General features: G+C 42.1%; 1 protein-coding gene across 1 annotated transcript in view; it reads left to right on the top strand.

Annotated features, from left to right (window-relative positions):
- The window catches only part of LOC117519434 (solute carrier family 22 member 23), a 39,567-nt gene that overhangs the window by 12,336 nt on the left and 5,816 nt on the right, over positions 1 to 21,415 (top strand). Inside the window, exons 5-9 of the mRNA XM_034180781.1 lie at positions 13,035 to 13,221; positions 13,423 to 13,550; positions 15,362 to 15,464; positions 15,551 to 15,777; positions 19,513 to 19,545. Of these exons, the coding sequence (XP_034036672.1) occupies positions 13,035 to 13,221; positions 13,423 to 13,550; positions 15,362 to 15,464; positions 15,551 to 15,777; positions 19,513 to 19,545 (678 nt within the window). The remainder of the gene's footprint in view (positions 1 to 13,034; positions 13,222 to 13,422; positions 13,551 to 15,361; positions 15,465 to 15,550; positions 15,778 to 19,512; positions 19,546 to 21,415) is intronic.

Genomic DNA, 21,415 nt, shown 5'->3' with positions numbered 1-21,415 from the left:
CGTGATGTCATCCATCCATCAGACCTCCAAATCCACCGGAGACCAATGGATTAAGTGATATTTGCTATCAGACAAATTATTTCAATCTGGTACTAATCACTTTACTCAGTCCGTCATAGTGTGACTACGTCTAGCTGTTAGCACCACGGTCGACATAACATGAAAACACGATGACTGGTACGGTACTGTACCTATATTTACCAACACAGCAATGTTCAGAATAAATATCAATACACTACACACCTAGAAATATAGTAATTATGAAAAAACTCTAATCTCCACAGCCCCACCCAATGCCCAGTCCATGCAAGCATTGAAGAATGTGGCAGCTCAGCATGCTGGGAAGTAAACGGACAAACCTACAAGCCGCTTGTGCTTCCGCAGCACAGTGAGCTTAATCCAAGTGCAGTAAGGCTTTGTTCAGACTGCTAGTAAAAATCCAATTCACGTGCATATCCAATTTGAATATAATCCCAGGTTACGAGTCTGAACAGTCAAAAGCTACATGAAATTCTATTTTTTCCAAATCAGTTTCAAGCCTCATTCAGAGGTGGTTTGAAATCTGATTCAAATGACATTTTTGCAAATCTGTTTATCGGATCGGATTTCGGGTGTCTCTTGTTACATCTGTGACTGTTCACAATACATAAAGACCACTGGGAGATCTTTATGCACATGCAAAAGACCCAACGCAAAATGAGGTGCCAGGTGTTCAGATCTACCCAAATGCCCTGATGAGTGCCATGTCATTCCTATAGCAACTGATGCGGATAAGATGGAAAATGAGAGCTGCCACATGGACACACAGTTCAGATCTGGTCACTTGTCATTTATAATGGGGACAATCAGATATGCAATAAATCCATTTTGAGCTGGTGGTCCGAACAGTGCCAAAGTCCTGAGCAATTAATGAAATGAGTCGAAAAGAACTGATCGCACCCTGAAGCGTATCTGTGAGTGATGCTTCTGAAGCACCAGAGTCCAGCTGTCTGTACAACACAAACAATAAAGGCACATAACTGATTTAACAAAAACGACTCGTCTGCATTCCTGACCATTAACAGTTATCACGTTCTCCATGAAGCCTGGATGTCACATGTTAGAGAAGCTTGAATCTTTAACTGAGGAAGCTTCTGCAATTTGAAGTGAAACGTCCTCGCGTCAAGCAACCCAGTCCAGTCAAAGATTCAAGCTTCTCTACTATGGAAACCACCTGGACAACTGAGAGCCTACACAGAAACTGGATGTCACATGCTTGATTTTTCTTCACCACTCTGTCACTGTAACTGCGGCTCTCTATTTCCAGCAGCTCTCCCCCGGTCCAACATTCTTCCCTCGACTCTGTTACGATTCAGTCATACAGTAGAATCTCTCGCTTCATTTTTATTGTTCCCTCCTCTTTCAGCCTAGCACATTTTAAACCTCCCATCACTCGGCAATCTCACTTAATAAACTCGACTGTTCCAGCAGGAGCTCGAGGTGCTAATGTGTTTATTTATGTCTTGTGTGGATGTTGCAGCGATTCTGCACCGTTATTAGTTTGTGATCCCGCAGGCGCTGCTGGGTTAGAACTCCTTACTTGTCAGAGTGCTTTTACCTCGGGTGACTGTTCACAGCAAATCTAAAGGCGGCTTCACACAGGAGACGCAGGTTTGATGCGCGTCAACCGAACATAATTTCACTCCATTTTAGATTTGTTACAATAAAAATGCTGAATGCTGTTCAGGTCTAAACTGTTGGTTAGTTTCTAGGCCAAAGCTGGTACGCTTTTAAAGCTGGGTGGACAGAGGCAAAGCAGATGAAGTGTCTTGTCCAAGGACGTAGACAGGTAACGTTGAACCTCGGTCGACATTTTAGTAGTTCAACTCACTATTACACTAAGGCACCTGCTCTACACCAGATTAGATGCATCTACCTTCACTTCAACTAACAAGCTGAGCTAGCAACTACAGGAAAATCAACAAGTTTCCAAACACGGGATGAAATATACAACAAAACAGGAAGGTAAAACCGGAATGAGTGGAATGTGTGTATTGGGATAACAAGGCTTTCTGTCATGGCTGCAGATTACTTCTGGCAGACCCGAAATCACTGTTTTGAAGCCTTTGAAACACCTGTGTTTCGAACATTGTTCCGGAGTCTGCCTGAAAGGCTGCCACCTGCTGAACAGTTTACGAAGGTGCAAGTCAACTCGAGCCTGGGAGCATGCGCTGGTGGCGTGTTTGGCCACGCAACCGCCTTGAGTCCTGGATGGCAGACAGCCAGTTCATCCCCAGCCTTTCCAAAGTAACCTATCTGCAGCTGCCAGGTGAAACATGGGTGTGTCCTTGGTCTTTTTTTTTTTCCAGATTCCGGGGTCCGCAACACAGAGGCACTTGCGTGCTGGATCATGTCCAGAAAAATGCGCCGCATGGCCAAAATGTCAAAGCTGATGCTGCTGCGCAAACTGAAACTCCTCATCTTAGTCTCTCTAAGTAACACCGGCTCATTGGAAATCTCGTATTAACCATCTCTGTGATGACGGGTTGCTTCGACACGGTAAATGTATGAAGGCTTCTCTGATCGGGTTCCATGGCGCACACACAGACGCACTCGGATTATGCATCCTGCTGCCTTCAGGCTGCAGCTACTGTTCCACTGCTCTGGCAAAGTCAATATTTTTGCCTCATTTTCTTTGCTCGTCCGTGCTGGCTGTTGGTTAGCCACACAGCGTCAGAGAGAGAATAAGTGTGCGTTACAGTGCTAACTCAGGCGGGGGGGGAGTTAACAGCTGCTCTCCTCTGACCCTTTATGTTTGCTGCCCCTCCTTCTTTCTATGAAGTCATCGCTCTTTTTCCCCTCTAAATCCAAAGCACATTCATCATCACCCACAGCCTCCCTGCGATCGCCCCGTCACACAGAGAACGCTCCCCCTCCCCCGTGTGACCGTGCCGCCGGCGAGGTTAGCCACCAACAACAGGCGGTGCATGAGTGCGCCTGATAGGGAGTGCTCTCAGATTTGCATGGGTGGCACCGTTTGTGTTACTCCTCACAGCGCCCCCTGAGGACTGTTTCTTGTTTTGGCATTTAGCACCTGAACTGCTGATGTGCACATGTTTATACAGTTATTTTACCGCCTCCTGGGAATCACAGATACTGAGGGAAACGTGATCCAAATTCAGAAATGCTCCAAAAGGTTTGTCGGCATATTTCCAACCGATTTAATTTAATTTATATAGCGCCAAATTACAACAGAGTTGCCTCAAGGCACTTCACACAAGTAAGGTCTAACCTTACCAACCCCCAGAGCAACAGTGGTAAGGAACAACTCCCTCTGAGGAAGAAGAGCAGGGTTTTCTTTCACCAAAACATCAACTCTAGGCTTATATCTCAGATGTACCTTCTGGCCAATTGTAGCTGAAGTTTCAGCTTTTCTTTTTAATAAAATCCTCCTCTACACCACTTCATCATGAAGCTGTATAACTTGGGATACAACGTGCAAAATATGCACGATGCACAATTTCTCCAATCACAGCCACAGAAGCCTCACTCTTCTCCTTCTTGCACAGTCACTCAGTTTTTGAGAACTGTCTACTCCATGCAGATTTACCATAGAGTGTCATGCTGTTTGTATTTCTTCATAACTGACGTAAATAAAGTCCAAGACATATTCAGTGACTTGGAAATGTTCATGTATCCATCCCCTGACTCATCTGAAGAAAACTGCCAATTAAACTGATTATTTATTAGGGGAGGTGATGGTCTAGTGGTTGGGCTTGAGTCCAGAAGATTATGGGTTCAAATCCCTGCCTGACTGGTAAACCACTAAGGGCCCTTGGGCAAGGTCTTTAATCCTCTATTGCTCCCGGTGTGTAGTGAGCGCCTTGTATGGCAGCACCCTGACATCGGGGTGAATCTGAGGCATAATTGTAAAGCGTCTGATTCAGATGGAAAAGCACTATATAAATGCAGTCCATTTACCATTTATTTACAGTTATTATACCAAAGGGGCCCATTACTTATGCAACCCATCATCTTGACTTTTATATTTTTAATTAATTTATATCAAGTTGTAGAAATGTACTTTCAGTTTGAGTCTAAGGAAGATAATTTTAGAAATTTTTATATTGAGAAGCCTGATTTACTTTTTGTATTTGAAATGCCATAAAAAAAATTAAAATGTGTGAAATATCAAGGGGTCGTTTCAGCATGTTGATGGCAGACCGGAGCGTGGCTCGCTCTCCACCATTGTGCGGATGTCTTTAAACCAGTTGTACCGCTCCTTAATCTGTGTGATGCCAAAAGCATCGTCACCGAAAGCTGTCTGAATCATCCGAATGGTTTCCACCTGGGTGTCGCCCAGTTTCTGGCAAAATTTGATGCAGCACTGCTCCAGTCATTCCGTCTTTTTCCTTGAAATGAAAATCCACCGAGCGCACTGCACACGTCCCACACAAAGGCTGCTTACCAGAAAATGATGCAGTCGACAGGCGTGAAAAAGTTCACACATGCGCACGAAGGTTCAAGGCTCATGCAAGCACACGTGATTCAAATCCATCAGGTTTTTGCAAAAAATAAAAAGGTCCGATACTTTTCTAACAGACCTCGTATATATGTGTGTGTGTGTATACACACACACACACAAAATTCATCACAGGGCTGGAAGGAGGAGCTACAGTTTTTTTTTTTGTTTCCATGAGCTGCTTCATAAACAACAGTCTTTCAAACTAAAAATACAAAAATGCAGTCAAAGACACAAACATGTCAAAAGATGCAGCATCTGCAATGGTGCATTTACATTCGTAACTTTAACAGGGAAGCGCTGGTGACAGGAAGGATGGGGGCAGGGTCAGAGAGGGTGGGAAGAGAACCAATTCGGTCCTGTTTAACACTATGCAAAAAGCAGGATTTGGGGGGGGGGTTGCGGACAGAGTGGTGAGATAATCAGCACAAGGGGGGCCATTCTCCTGCTGGGCTGGAACAAAAGACCCTTTGCATGTGTGTGTGTGTGTGTGGAGATCCCGGCAGAGTCGACAGAATCAGACACCTCCCCAGAGAGACGGGGAGTGGTTTTGTTTTCGTGTTGTTGCTTCTAGGCTACAGTTATTGTCTCTTCTGTCGATGTGAATGACAGGCCGGAGAGAAAAGGATTTAAAATGACAAAAATATTTCTCTGCACATGCACACGTGCTAATTTTGATTTAGGGTTCTGCAGCTTGGCAGAACGTGCCGTAAGCGTACCCTCAGCCTCTTCCTGTTGCTGGGGAACCTCAGCACTGTGCTGGATCGTACTCAGAGATGCACGCCACACAGCCATATTCTCTTAGCTCAGAGAATCTATGATACCATACATACCGTCTCATGTCCTGGAATCTCCAGAATCTCTGTTTGTATGGTTAAGAAGCAATCGGCAGACATGTCACTTGCTACGACTGCAGTGGACTGAGGTGAACTGGTCGAGGGTCACTTGAACACGACCTGCTCACAGAATGCCTCATAGTTGACCCCTCGGCACCATCGCAGCTTACTGTCTCTGATGTTTATAGTCTGAAATCACTACCTAGACGCACACGGTGACTCCTCTCAGAGTCCCCTCGGACATCAAACATCTCCTCCTGTGACTCCCTGACAGTTTTCTGGGTCTTGTCATGAAAGAACTCAGACATTCCAGTCAGATCCCTTTGCAAATTCTTAACCCAGATTACATATAAACTCCTGTTTTCTATGGTCAAATACATTTTGGAAGAATGAACTGAGTTAACTGCACTTTATGTTGATTTTTACGTGTGCTGTTTTCACTCGCATTTATCAGTTTAGGTAGCTCAGTGGGATAAGGCAGGGGGCTTCCAATAAGTAGACCGCAGTTTGATTCTAGGTTATACTACGTGTGTCCTTGGAGAAGATGGTTCATCTGAGTTCAATTCTGAGTTAATTGGGAACCTTTGTCTGAACATGTAAGACTTGCACATGACAACTGGGAACCTTGGTTGGTTTACGTGTTGGCATCAGAATTTTGGCTCTCTGTTGGGACTGTTTACACAGAGACTGCTACCTGCTGCTTTGGACTTGAATTAACAGTCTTTTTCAAGACGTTTTTTTACTTTTTTACCTTTTTACTTTTTTTTAATTTTTTTACTGTGCTCCAACACCTAAGGAAGACCTCTAACGGTCAAAACATCGCGACGGAGCACTTTTATCAGCTAACTTTCATCAGCGTTGGCAAGCTAACTAGCTTGCTATCGCTTTCATTTTTATTTTTTTTATTTTATTTTATTTTTTTTTCTCTTTTAGCACTGTTGTGCGTTATCTGTGCTGCTCCACAGCGTGTTTAGTTGATTTTTATTTTATTTTAGCACCGTTGTCGTGCGTTCGCTGTTGTCGTGCATTGCCTGTGCTGCTTCATGGCCTGTTTGGTGCCTTGATTGGGGCACTCCTTCTGCTGAATCACCTTTAAATTATTTACACATTATTCACTTTGTGTGTTTTTAGGAATCCGCTAGGTTGCGTTGCTACTAGCTCTTAGCCGATTTAGCATGGCGGCTTCTCCTGTCTCTCCCGTACTTTTCTGCTCTGGGTGTGAAATGTTTAGTTATTCCTCGGCCTCCTTTAGCAGTAATGGTACTTGTAATAAGTGCAGCTTATTCGTAGCTTTGGAGGCCAGGCTGGGCGAGTTGGAGACTCGGCTCCGCACCGTGGAAAATTCTACAGCTAGCCAGGCCCCTGTAGTCGGTGCGGACCAAGGTAGCTTAGCCGCCGTTAGTTCCCCCCTGGCAGATCCCGGGCAGTCGGGAAAGCAGGCTGACTGGGTGACTGTGAGGAGGAAGCGTAGTCCTAAACAGAAGCCCCGTGTACACCGTCAACCCGTTCACATCTCTAACCGTTTTTCCCCACTCGACGATACACTCGCCGAGGATCAAACTCTGGTTATTGGCGACTCTGTTTTGAGAAATGTGAAGTTAGCGACACCAGCAACCATTGTCAATTGTCTTCCGGGGGCCAGAGCAGGCGACATCGAAGGACATTTGAAATTGCTGGCTAAGGCTAAGCGTAAATTTGGTAAGATTGTAATTCACGTCGGCAGTAATGACACTCGGTTACGCCAATCGGAGGTCACTAAAATTAACATTAAATCGGTGTGTAACTTTGCAAAAACAATGTCGGACTCTGTTGTTTTCTCTGGGCCCCTCCCCAATCAGACCGGGAGTGACATGTTTAGCCGCATGTTCTCCTTGAATTGCTGGCTGTCTGAGTGGTGTCCAAAAAATGAGGTGGGCTTCATTGATAATTGGCAAAGCTTCTGGGGAAAACCTGGTCTTGTTAGGAGAGACGGCATCCATCCCACTTTAGATGGAGCAGCTCTCATTTCTAGAAATCTGGCCAATTTTCTTGGATCCTCCAAACTGTGACTGTCCAGCGTTGGGACCAGGAGGCAGAGCTGTGGTCTTATACACCTCTCTGCAGCTTCTCTCCCCCTGCCATCCCCTCATTACCCCAACCCCGTAGAGACGGTGCCTGCTCCCAGACCACCAATAACCAGCAAAAATCTATTTAAGCATAAAAATTCAAAAAGAAAAAAATAATATAGTACCTTCAATTGCACCACAGACTAAAACAGTTAAATGTGGTCTATTAAACATTAGGTCTTTCTCTTCTAAGTCCCTGTTGGTAAATGATATAATAATTGATCAACGTATTGATTTATTCTGCCTAACAGAAACCTGGTTACAGCAGGATGAATATGTTAGTTTAAATGAGTCAACACCCCCGAGTCACACTAACTGTCAGAATGCTCGTAGCACAGGCCGTGGCGGAGGATTAGCAGCAATCTTCCATTCCAGCTTATTAATTAATCAAAAACCTAGACAGAGCTTTAATTCATTTGAAAGCTTGTCTCTTAGTCTTGTCCATCCAAATTGGAAGTCCCAAAAACCAGTTTTATTTGTTATTATCTATCGTCCACCTGGTCGTTACTGTGAGTTTCTCTGTGAATTTTCTGACCTTTTGTCTGACTTAGTGCTTAGCTCAGATAAGATAATTATAGTGGGCGATTTTAATATCCACACAGATGCTGAGAATGACAGCCTCAACACTGCATTTAATCTATTATTAGACTCTATCGGCTTTGCTCAAAAAGTAAATGAGTCCACCCACCACTTTAATCATATCTTAGATCTTGTTCTGACTTATGGTATGGAAATAGAAGACTTAACAGTATTCCCTGAAAACTCCCTTCTGTCTGATCATTTTTTAATAACATTTACATTTACCCTGATGGACTACCCTGCAGTGGGGAATAAGTTTCATTACACTAGAAGTCTTTCAGAAAGCGCTGTAACTAGGTTTAAGGATATGATTCCTTCGTTATGTTCTCTAATGTCATATACCAACACAGAGCAGAGTAGCTACTTAAACTCTGTAAGGGAGTTAGAGTATCTCGTCAATAGTTTTACATCCTCTTTGAAGACAACTTTGGATGCTGTAGCTCCTCTGAAAAAGAGAGCTTTAAATCAGAAGTGTCTGACTCCGTGGTATAACTCACAAACTCGTAGCTTAAAGCAGATAACCCGTAAGTTGGAGAGGAAATGGCGTCTCACTAATTTAGAAGATCTTCACTTAGCCTGGAAAAAGAGTTTGTTGCTCTATAAAAAAGCCCTCCGTAAAGCTAGGACATCTTTCTACTCATCACTAATTGAAGAAAATAAGAATAACCTCAGGTTTCTTTTCAGCACTGTAGCTAGGCTGACAAAGAGTCAGAGCTCTATTGAGCTGAGTATTCCATTAACTTTAACTAGTAATGACTTCATGACTTTCTTTGCTAACAAAATTTTGACTATTAGAGAAAAAATTACTCATAACCATCCCAAAGATGTATCGTTATCTTTGGCTGCTTTCAGTGATGCCGGTATTTGGTTAGACTCTTTCTCTCCGGTTGTTCTGTCTGAGTTATTTTCATTGGTTGCTTCGTCCAAACCATCGGCATGTTTATTGGACCCCATTCCTGCCAGGCTGCTCAAGGAAGTCCTACCATTATTTAATGCTTCAATCTTAAATATGATCAATCTATCTTTGTTAGTTGGTTATGTACCACAGGCCTTTAAGGTGGCAGTAATTAAACCATTACTTAAAAAGCCATCACTTGACCCAGCTATCTTAGCTAATTATAGGCCAATTTCCAACCTTCCTTTTCTCTCAAAGATTCTTGAGAGGGTCGTTGTAAAACAGATAACTGATCACCTGCAGAGGAATGGTCTATTTGAAGAGTTTCAGTCAGGTTTTAGAATTCATCATAGTACAGAAACAGCATTAGTGAAGGTTACAATTGATCTTCTTATGGCTTCGGACAGTGGACTTATCTCTGTGCTTGTTCTGTTGGACCTCAGTGCTGCTTTTGATACTGTTGACCATAAAATTTTATTACAGAGATTAGAGCATGTCATAGGTATTAAAGGCACTGCGCTGCGGTGGTTTGAATCATATTTGTCTAATAGATTACAGTTTGTTCATGTAAATGGGGAATCTTCTTCACAGACTAAAGTTAATTATGGAGTTCCACAAGGTTCTGTGCTAGGACCAATTTTATTCACTTTATACATGCTTCCCTTAGGCAGTATTATTAGACGGTATTGCTTAAATTTTCATTGTTACGCAGATGATACCCAGCTTTATCTATCCATGAAGCCAGAGGATACACACCAATTAGCTAAACTGCAGGATTGTCTTACAGACATAAAGACATGGATGACCTCTAATTTCCTGCTTTTAAACTCATAAAACTGAAGTTATTGTACTTGGCCCCACAAATCTTAGAAGCATGGTGTCTAACCAGATCGTTACTCTGGATGGCATTTCCCTGATCTCTAGTAATACTGTGAGAAATCTTGGAGTCATTTTTGATCAGGATATGTCATTCAAAGCGCATATTAAACAAATATGTAGGACTGCCTTTTTGCATTTACGCAATATCTCTAAAATCAGAAAGGTCTTGTCTCAGAGTGATGCTGAAAAACTAATTCATGCATTTATTTCCTCTAGGCTGGACTATTGTAATTCATTATTATCAGGTTGTCCTAAAAGTTCCCTAAAAAGCCTTCAGTTGGTTCAGAATGCTGCAGCTAGAGTACTGACGGGGACTAGCAGGAGAGAGCATATCTCACCCGTGTTGGCCTCTCTTCATTGGCTTCCTGTTAATTCTAGAATAGAATTTAAAATTCTTCTTCCTACTTATAAGGTTTTGAATAATCAGGTCCCATCTTATCTTAGGGACCTCGTAGTACCATATTACCCCATTAGAGCGCTTCGCTCTCAGACTGCGGGCTTACTTGTAGTTCCTAGGGTTTGTAAGAGTAGAATGGGAGGCAGAGCCTTCAGCTTTCAGGCTCCTCTCCTGCGGAACCAGCTCCCAATTCAGATCAGGGAGACAGATACCCTCTCTACTTTTAAGATTAGGCTTAAAACTTTCCTTTTCGCTAAGGCTTATAGTTAGGGCTGGATCGGGTGACCCTGGACCATCCCTTGGTTATGCTGCTTTAGACGTAGATTGTGGGGGGTTTCCCATGATGCACTGTTTCTTTCTCTTTTTGCTCCGTATGCATCACTCTGCATTTAATCATTAGTGATCGATCTCTGCCCCCCTTCACGGCATGTCTTTTTCCTGGTTTTTTCCCTCAGCCCCAACCAGTCTCAGCAGAAGACTGCCCCTCCCTGAGCCTGGTTCTGCTGGAGGTTTCTTCCTGTTAAAAGGGAGTTTTTCCTTCCCACTGTTGCCAAGTGCTTGCTCATAGGGGGTCGTTTTGACCGTTGGGGTTTTTCATAATTATTGTATGGCCTTGCCTTACAATATGGAGCGCCTTGGGGCAACTGTTTGTTGTGATTTGGCGCTATATAAGAAAAAAGTTGATTGAGTTGATCTGGATTGTCCGAGTCCACTTGGCTGGGGAAGTAACCTGTGTCAGATTGGCGTCCCGTCGTAGCCCGTCACCCACTTCAAACTACGGACTCCGGGGATAAGCACTGGCACCAATGAGCCTATACTGTTTAGGACTTCCTAGAATAAAAGGGGGCAGAACCATAAGACTATTTAAAAGTTGCTTTAAGTAAATCCTATATAGGCCGCAAGGTCCAACGGGTCAGTGCTTATCTCCAGATTCTAGTGTGAAGCAGACAAAACTTTCTACAACCCACCTGGATAGGACACCAGTCCAATGCAGGTAACTTACCCAGCCAAGGTAGGTACCCATTTTACAGCTGGGTGGACTCAAATGATGTAGATTAAGTGTCCAAAGACACAGACAGGCAGCACAAGCGGGATTCTAACCCAAGTCTACATTTTGGCAAGCCAACTACTTATCCACTGAGCTACGTACTCTCCCAGAACTGAGTTAAGATGGCCATTTCACTTATGAATACATTGTTATGAAGTTATGTGAAAACTGTTAGATCTTGTATTGAATAGACGTGATTACAGTTTGGTGCAGATTCACAGGAAGAGGCAGAGCCATGAAATTTGAATTGTCAAATGGGACGTTACTTCACACCCTTTTCACAATACTGATGTTTTCCCTGGCTGCTGTCAATAGATGGATGGGACAGACTGGATGGTCGATAACCAGGACCCAGGGCAGGTCCATGGCATGGTGGATACAGTGACACATGCTACCAGACCTAAAAACTCTTGGGTCTGCCCGGGAATAGAGGATCAGCACCTCCAAATCTGAGACGGTGGTCTTCTGTTGGAAAACAATGGATTGTCCCCTCTGGGTCAGGGGAAGGGGCAGTTATTGCCCAAAGTGGAAGAGTTTAAGGATTTCGGGGTCTTGTTCACAAGTGAGGGTAACATGGAGCGTGAGATCAATTGACAGATTGGGGCTGCATCTGATGATATACGGACGCTGTACTCGACCGTGGTAAAGAAAAAGCTGAGCCAGAAGTCCAGACTCTCGATTTACACTCTTGTCCTCACCTATGATCATGTGCTCTGGGTAATGACCGAAAGAACAAGGTCGCAGGAAACCCTGAGTAGACCCAGGACACACTTGGAGGGATTATATTTCCCAGCTGGTTTGGGAATGCCTCATGATCCCCTAGGAAGAGTTGGAGGACTCAGCTGAGCATAAGGAAGTGTGGGATGAGCTACTTGATGTATTGCCACAGCGACTCGGACCGGGATAAGTGGCAGAAAATGAATGAATTCTGAGTTGTATGCACAACAAAGAGCAATTTTGTAATCTTGGGTCTTGACAGAAACGTGTACTCAGTGTGCCCTTCCAAGTCTTTAATAACCCAGACATACCAACAACTGTGAGACAAGGATTTCCCGTAATAATGCTAAATTTCTGTCTCCCCCGTCACTTTTTTTATCCAAAGAGCTCTGGTCTCTTTCTGCTGCTTTTTTCTCTTTCCCCATTCTACCTTCTTGTCTGATGTGTTCTCGCTCCGTCTTTGTGAGTCTTTATTAACATTCCTCTGCTGATTCCAGAGATGAATGGAAGGAGTTCTCTTTCAGGTCCCCAGGAGGGAAGATTCATTTGTATTCTGTCAGTCTTCTACCTTTATCTGTCCCACTCTCCGCTGCATTTTTCTAAGAAGTGTCATGAATCCAAGTTAGTCGGTGGACACCTCCCTTTGCCTCCCCCGTCCTCCCGCGTTGGTCACCTTCAGAAAGACCTTGCAGTATATACCAAGTGATTTGGACTCTATCATCTCAGAAGCAGGGCAGGGGGAGGGGACGTAAGTTTAATAAGGGACAGGTACAGCAAATCCCTCAGTGAGCTGCATGATTGTGTGAAAACGCTGGACGGACTACGTCCTAAGTTCACAAAGCGGTCTGGTGTTAAAGCAGCATGTTCTTGGGGGAAGGATCAGTATGTGAGAGTGCTCAATAATTCAGAGAGAAAACTCAACACGATCTGCGCCATTAAAGAACCTCACGACACACTCCAGAACCATTAAGTCTGCACGTCCACACTCCAACTAACGAAATCTAAATGTCTTTTCTTTATCGAGTAGTTCAACTAACACAGCCTTCTGTTTCCCCCCCCCCACCATCTCTCTTTCAGGGATTGAGCTTTGTTTGCCCGGCTGGCGTTTCTCCATGACCATGGTGGCCAGTTTTCTGACGGTGGGCGGGCAGCTTCTGATGCCAGGGGTAGCCGCGCTGTGCCGTAATTGGCCGGACCGAGATGACTGGCAGGTCCTCCAGATTGTGATAATCAGCCCTTTTGTTCTGATGCTGCCCTATGTCTGGTAAGTCCCACCCTCTGAGAACATCAACATCGTGAGAGACTTGGATCCATTCTCTGCTTGAGCCAGGCGATGGCTTGTACAGAACTCGGCACTCTACTTAAACAATACTCTGTTCTTTCTATTGTCTTTTCTTCTTTCTTTTGTTGTCTCTGTTTCCTTCCTTCCTATCATCTCTCTCTCTCTCTCTTTCTCTCTTCTTAGCATCTTTCCAGAGTCCCTGCGCTGGTTGCTGGCCACTCAGCACTACAGGCAGTCCAAAGCCATGATGCTGCGCATCGCCAGAAAGAACCAGGTTGATATGACAACCGATCCTAGTGGAGTTCTCACAGGTGAGCACATATTGTGGTAAATTGCTCGCCGTGGGACCAAGTGTGATAAGTCAGGTCTGGGAGCGTGCAATGGTGCTGTGTGTCTTTACATCCAACACACTATGGATTCATCTTGTGTCCTGGATGGCAGCCACCCAGGCAGACAACTGGTCCATCCCCACTTCATCTAAAACAAATGTAGGTGTTTCCTTGGTCAAAATATCACAGCTGAGGTTCCCTCACAAGTGGTATACCTCATCTGAGATATCATAAGTAACAAAGTGATTCTAGTGGTACACAAGGATCCTCCAAAGACACCTAAGTACCAAAGACATCAAGTCGTCACCTCAGGCCACTGGTTAGCTTGTGAGAAATGGGATGGACTGCATTTCTATAGCCACTCCCCCCAGCCCCCCAATCTGCTGTAGGTGATCAAAGTGCTTTACAGTGATGCTGATTGTTTATGTATTAAAAAAAAACCCTAAGAATTTCACAACAGCAGAAAATTAAATATCTGTGTCAGAGGTGGAAGCATGTCCGCCGCAGTGATGACATAAAAAAACAAACAAAAGAAAGAAATGAAGGATGGAATCACTGACACAGTTAGTTAGGTTTGGAAGATGATGACAACTTAATCATATAGATTTTTTTACTTTGTTAAAAAAAAAGTAAAGCATCTGACATCACAGTTGATTCAATTATTGAAAATGATATTTTGCAATTTCTTGTGTCTTTTGTAATTAATGTGTTCAATTGATTAAGAATGAAAATAGCAACACTTCTTGCAAATGTTAATTAATTCGGCTTGCTTGGAGGTAAACTGGAGTCATTTATACACCCAATATGCCCTTTAACATGCTACAAATGAATACATTAAAATCAACTCCAGATGTGCAGTTTCTTTGCACTAGAAATGGTTAGGAGTGAGCGACCAATAACAGGTCAATATACAATTTAATTAACACCCAAACTGTCACATTTCAATACGGACATTTTCATATTATGACACATCTGTGAGACAGATGAGGATGACGATGAGAGGGCATCAACTTCATGGTTATTTAACACATTTGGTCAATGCATTAGTAAATTAAATAAATTATTAGTAACTTAAGTCATTAATGAAGCCTTTTTTTTTTTAATAAACAGGTGTTAATATAGTTCAGAGGGTGTGGGTTGACATTTTGCAGAGCAACCGCGCCTTCAATATTAGTTTGCAAGGTCTGAGGAAGGTCTAAATTTGTTCATACCCTGACAACAATTTTAGATGTGTGCATCAAATCATGTGCCCTGTTTGTCAATTTGGCCCAACACATCTACACAAATTTCAGTCCATAAATGATGGCGACACGGGCAATTAACATCTTATTTCTTGAGTGTAATGTCTGGAATCTGCACCTGAGGATTTGATGGCGTTTTACTGTAAGGACCTGAAAACGTGTACACCTCATCATCATCATCATCTTCAACCGCTTATCCGGGATCAGGTCGCAGGGGCAGCCTGGAACACCTCCCTAGGGAGGAGCCCAGGAGGAATCCTTACCAGTTGCCTGAACCACCTCAGCTGGTTCGGGCAACTGGTAAGCCTGCCTACACCTTTTCTAGTTTAATATGTAGAATAGCAGTGATTATTTCAAAATATGTGACATATGACAAAGGCCATTAAATACTCAAGTCTTCCTTCCAGATCTTCTCCGGCCCCCGGACCATCAGTTTCATACCTCTTCCCTTCATCTGCTGTTGAAGCTCCTGAGTGTGTTTGCGTATCCACTTGAGGCTCACTTAGCGCTCAGTCTCTTGTCTCAGTGTGCGTGTGTCATGTTTGTCACCAGAGCTGCAGCAGGAGCTGCACAAAAAGCCCCAGAGGACCTGCATCGTCAGGATGATGAAGACCAGGAACCTGTGGAAAAACATTGTGGTGCTGTGTGTCAACTCGTAAGTGTGCTGTGCTGGTTTCTGGACTCGGTTCTTTTGGGTGGTCAAAGTGGGCGCACGTGTAAAATGCCCTTGTTTCCGTGCAGGTTGACAGGTTACGGGATCCACCACTGCTTCTCCCGCAGCATGATGGACCCCGAGGCCCAGCCCACCGCTATGTGCCACGCGGACTACTACACCATGGCTGGCATTGCCGTGGCAACCTGCCTAGCACTTTGCCTTGCCGTGGGACTGATGGGTCGCCGCGGAGGGCTGCTCACCTTTATGATCATCACCGCGCTGGCGTCACTGCTCCAGCTGGGTTTGCTAAACTGTGAGTAAACACGTGTCACTGCAGACGCGTTGCCAGATGTAGATACTTGAAGTGCAAGATCACGTCCAGTAAACTTAAAGAAAATTGCTATTTCTTTATCAAATCCACAAGCTTGGTTCTTCCCGTTTAGTCATTCGTGGCTATTTTTGATTTACAGCCATTTGAGTTCTTGTTGGTCCTCAACCATTTTTGCAACTTAACCAAATGTCTTCTGTTTATAAATCAGGGCTGTGAAATGAAAATTGTGAAATCCGAGGAAAATTTGCAGGGGCCTGAGGGGCACAGGTCCCCAGGAGCCGGGGTCTCGGGCCATGTGGGATCGCAGAAACCAGAAAATTTTTATCTAATGATACATTTTCAGCATCTCCTGGAACAAAATGTCTCAAAATTAGTGCATATTTAAATGATCCTATATTCAACCTTTCATTTGAACCATCAATGATAATGTTGAAACAACAGAATATGACGTGGAAGTAGGACCTGGAATGATTTTCCTTTTAATTGTAAACCAAATTACTGGTATGCATTAACTCAGAACAATTAAACTACATGAAATTCATGAAGACTGAAAAGACTGTTACAGCATTTCAAAAACCACAGCTAAAGCTTGGAGAATATTTTGAAAATCAGGGTAAAATATCAATAACAGACCTTATAGTAGTAAAAAAAAGCCACATATTCTTGTGTAAATTCCTGTAAATCCACTCAAAGCCACAGTGTTTTCTAATGAAAAAAGTCTACATTAATAAAAACTAATTTACATTCTTGTGTAAATTCATGTAAATCCATTCAAAGCCAGTGATTTTTTCCCCCAATTAAAGAAAATCTAGATAAATTTAAAAAGCCACATAATCTTGTCTAAAATTCTGTTTGAACAGCACAATGTTTATTTTCCAGAGAAATTCTTACCGTGTTTCCTGAGAGCACAGTTCACTTTTCCCGTTTCTTTTATCTTTCAGATGTGTTGATGAAGCCAGCGACAATTCCACGGATTCTTGTCCTTATCAGACTTTTTCAAACAGTCTTTCTCACCATCTCCTCTCTGTCCGACGTCAGTCCGTGACAGAGACATGCTGCACAATTCTTCTTTTAAAAACTTTAGAGCTCTAAAGGTTTGCAATGTCCACATGCTACGTTTAGCTTAAGCTTCGCGCAGGAGACACACAGCGTCGCCGCAGCAACCAACCAGTCTCATTTTACGTCAACTGTCGCAACAGCCAGGCTTTTTTTCTCCTCAAAACTCCGCGAATCCGAGGACACTGTGTCCGCGGACCGCCACGGTCTTTTAAAACTTTGACGATGTCATGAAAAAAAAAACACTTTGCGGTAGACATTTTAAAAACTCAGTGACGATCACGATTACAGAGTTCAACACCAACTTCCCCCCATGATGAAATCCACGGAATTTTGCGGATCTGCGGAGTTTTCACAGCCCTGATAAAATTTACTCCAATTGCTGGAACTTTCTGGACATCTTCTCCAGCATGGATGACCAAGCAGTGGAATAGATAACTGGGAAAAGAAAGTGCATTCAGTGGTACAAGCACCAAATTTGTAGTGGTGATTGGCCACTTGACAATTCAAGATGGTGGCCAGAATGACCTATTGAAAACCATGTTATGCATGGGTGATTCTTTAACTACGGGCACTATTGGCCTTGTAAATGTAATTTCCACCACACCATTGCCTTACACTATAAAGCGCCTTGGGGCAACTGTTTGTTGTGATTTGGCACTATATACATGTGCTCTGATGTCACTGTTTATTTCCATAGAAACTACCCAAACAACCTTTCATACAAACCGTTTAAAAGGACATTACAGTGTTGTGGTGGAAATTACAGCAACAGTGTGGGACAACTACATTTTGTTTAAAAAAAACACAACAGTTGTATGACATTGAATACCCCAATTATGTTTTGATTATTTTACTGATATTTTATTCAGAGATATTTTAAAACATTAGAAAAACGTTTCTTTACTATTCATTTTTATCACTGAAGATCAAAAGTCTGGGTGTGGGACAAGCACAAAACGGCAATATTTGCATATAATGATGCTGAAAAAAGGTGAAAAAGTCATCATAGACTACTAGAACAAAGTTCTTAACACACTTTCATTGTAAAGATAACTATAAAAGTGTGAAATTTCCCCTTTTTTCTGTTTTTCATACAATATGATCAAAGGACATAATAAGTGCCCATAGTCTAAGAATTACCCGCATAGAAATATTGATTGATTGAAATGATGTTAATGTTAAATTCCTCTTTGGCATTATGTTTTATTTGCTATTGATGGTGTTTATTATGTTTTATTTTGCTTAGGTGCCAAACTAGAGTGAAATTTATGGTTTCCACCCAACACTTTTTGAAAGTTTTCATCTCTTGAAACTATTAAAAGGTGTTAAATGTTGAATATATTGTGTTGTTATTTGTTAAATAGCCGCTGTTGCAAGCTCGTTCAATGGCAGACGAAGCCACAAACCAGAAATGGCACAAAAAAAATCTGTCCACTGGTTGGAATCACGTTCAAGCGTGAACTGATCACGTCCGAAACATGAATTTGTATTGTTTTGTGTAACACCATGTATGAAATAATTGCACTCAGTAACAGAAACAATAAGATGTTGTCATTTGTTTAATAAAACCGCAAATTAGCATTGGTACTGGTGGCACCGCCATTCCTGCTTTGAATTGATCCTTTCGATCCTTGAAGCACCAGAACAAAACTATTGAACACAGTGTTAATTCAATAATTTGTCTTTTATTTCTAAGTTTCAACTATAATTTAAATCTCAAGGAACATGGCCAGTATAGTATAGAGGGTGAAGGGCTAAAAACTTCTTTTTTTACATTATTACAATATTGTTGTTTAAAAAAATGAATCGTAATGACAATTGTGAAGTAGCCTATCATTACTTTGAGGTTCTGCAACATTCTATTTTAAATTATTGTTTGATGATATATGCACAGATAGTGAAAAGCTTTGCTCATTGATGTTAGCAACATCAAACATATTATCTACAGTCAACATGGTCAGTCACAAATTAATGCCACTAAGAGTGTCATATTCTTGTTCTTGAAAAATTTAATCCAACGTGCCTGAAAACCATCAATTTGACACCATTTTTGGGGGGCCCATTTGGCAGCCACCTTTGAAATTAGACGCCATCTTTGATTTCACAGATTCTGTAAAACAGATCCACTATGATGACTAGAACCCAATCTCATGCCATTTCATGAAGGCATCACAAAAAAGTAAAGCACTGTTCGTCCTCCCGTGTGAGACTGCGCTGGATGAATAACATACAATTTCCCATGAATATTTACACAAATCAATCAAGTAGGAGCATTTCTATGCAAAAGGTCATTTTCAGTAGGTCATCAGCTTGGATTTTCAAGTCAGAAATCAACCACATTTGGTAATTACTGTCTAAGTAATCATCAGGCCAAATTTGGTGCTTGTATCAGTATTTCCATGATTTTGCTGTAAAATCAGTGTCATCTGCTCTACAAGCTAACCTTCACTTTCAGTCAGACTGCATTTTCACAGGAATCTATGGATTAGCATTGATTTGCTCAATACTGATTGCCTGATTGATTGGTTTATTAAGGACTGTGGTTATTTGGTAATTTCTTCATCATGTTCTATCTTAACCTAGTTTGCTTAGCACTGAGCTGCTATTTATGCTAATATTTTTGTATTCTTTTCTCCGATGCTAACTAACGGATTACAGTGATCGGGAAGTACAGCCTTCGCCATGACACAGGTACGGCCACATGCACAGACACGCTCACTCAGTTTTACAGTCAAAGCTATCAGTTGATTGTTTTTAAAAAAAAAATAGGCAGCAGTGTCCTCTAGTGGCCAGAAGGACCCTATGATTAACAACAAGGCTTCATAAGCATCTAGATAGTCCTGTCTTTCCTTATTTTATGGTCACTGTGCAAGATAAAAGATGTCAAGATGGTCCAAAATACGAGATTCACTGGTCCTCATCTGGATCTGTCAGAACGCAAAATTTCAGAACTGAATATTTCACAGTTTTTAAGGAGTTACTCACAGAAATTGTACAGACCCACTGGCTGTTAATCTGATGGTTGCACTGCTAATCACTGAGAGTAACCTTCCAACTATTTTCATAAACATTTAAATTAGTTTATCATAGAAAAAGCCTCATGTCCAAATATTTGTCAGAATGAAGAGCCGCTTCTTTTCTGTTTAAGATTTCAGATTACATTATATTAAATGGACTCCATTTATATAGTGCTTTTCCATCTGCATCAGACGCTCAAAGCGCTTTACAAATAATACCTTACATTCACCCTGATGTGAGGGTGCTGCCATACAAGGCACCCACTACACACCAGGAGCAACTAGGGGATTAAGGACTTTGCCCAAGGGCCCTTAGTGATTTTCCGGTCAGGCTGGGACTTGAACTGAGGTTCCTCTGGTCTCAACCCCAACGCTTAACCAATAGACCATCACCTTTCCCTATTAGACCGATCTTCATTGATCCCTTGGGAAGACTCCCTCAGGGAAATTGAGGTTCCAGCAGCATTGTGTAGCAGCACACAGGGTAAGAAGCACACAGAGTATAAAAATTGAAAATAAAAAATAAAGACAGTTTGCAAATATAAATACACAATATAAATGTCAGACATACTGACAGTACTGGTTTACTGGCTACTAGCCTATTGTTCCTCTCATTCCCTTCCTCTGTCTTCCTGTTACTCCTCCTCCCCCTGAGTGAGGAGTTGTACAGTCTGATGGCCTGAGGGACAAAAAGAGTTTTTCAGTCTATTGGTCCTGCACTTGGGAAGGAACAGTCTGTGGCTGAAGAGGCTCCTCTGGTTGCTGATGAAAAGTATTCACATCATTCCAAATGTGTTTTAATCTTCTCTAAATATAATATTGCCTTTTTTGAAGTGGTTTTAAATGGTCCCAGTTCAACGGTAAAACACTCTACATAACAATGTGGTTTTGAACCAACTCGACGATACATAAAAGATAATGTAAATAGAATTTAAACCAAGTACTAGATTATTTCTCATAGTTTTAAATGGTTCTCATCCATTGGTGAAACATTCAAATTTAATCTGGTAAAGTAGAAATAAATAGCTTTTGACTGATTCTACTGTAGAAATTTTAAGATGTTTTAAACAGGATTGACAACAGTTTCGGCCAAGTACTTGAATATTTATAATGATTCTGAAACTCTTCTAATCCAATTGAAAACGCTAAAGTAAATTTAATCTGACAAAGTAAAAATGTGCTTTTGAATGATTCCTTTAAAATGTTTTTCCCCCATTTATACCACATACTAGGATATTTATAATGGTTTTAAACAGCTCAACCCCAAGAGTAAACAGTGTTGCCACAGTTACTTTGAAAAGTTACTTTATCAGTTACTTTATACACTTACTTCATTAGCAGCTTTATGCAGTTGCTTTATTTGGAGCGGCTGACAACTTGTAACTAATATGTAACTAATAAGGTAACTGGTAAACTAACTTGGTTACTCCTAAGATTGAGTAATCAGCAAAGTAACTAATAGTTACTTTTCTTAGTTTATTAGTTACATTCAGCAGCAAATGAAGTAACTGTAAAATGTAACTAATAAAGTAACTTTTCAAAGT

The sequence above is a fragment of the Thalassophryne amazonica genome, chromosome 10 (assembly GCF_902500255.1).
Source record: "Thalassophryne amazonica chromosome 10, fThaAma1.1, whole genome shotgun sequence".
In the NCBI taxonomy this organism is placed as follows: Eukaryota; Metazoa; Chordata; class Actinopteri; order Batrachoidiformes; family Batrachoididae; genus Thalassophryne; species Thalassophryne amazonica.
The sequence above is the reverse complement of the archived record's forward strand: the minus strand, read 5'-3'. Positions and strand labels throughout refer to the sequence as shown.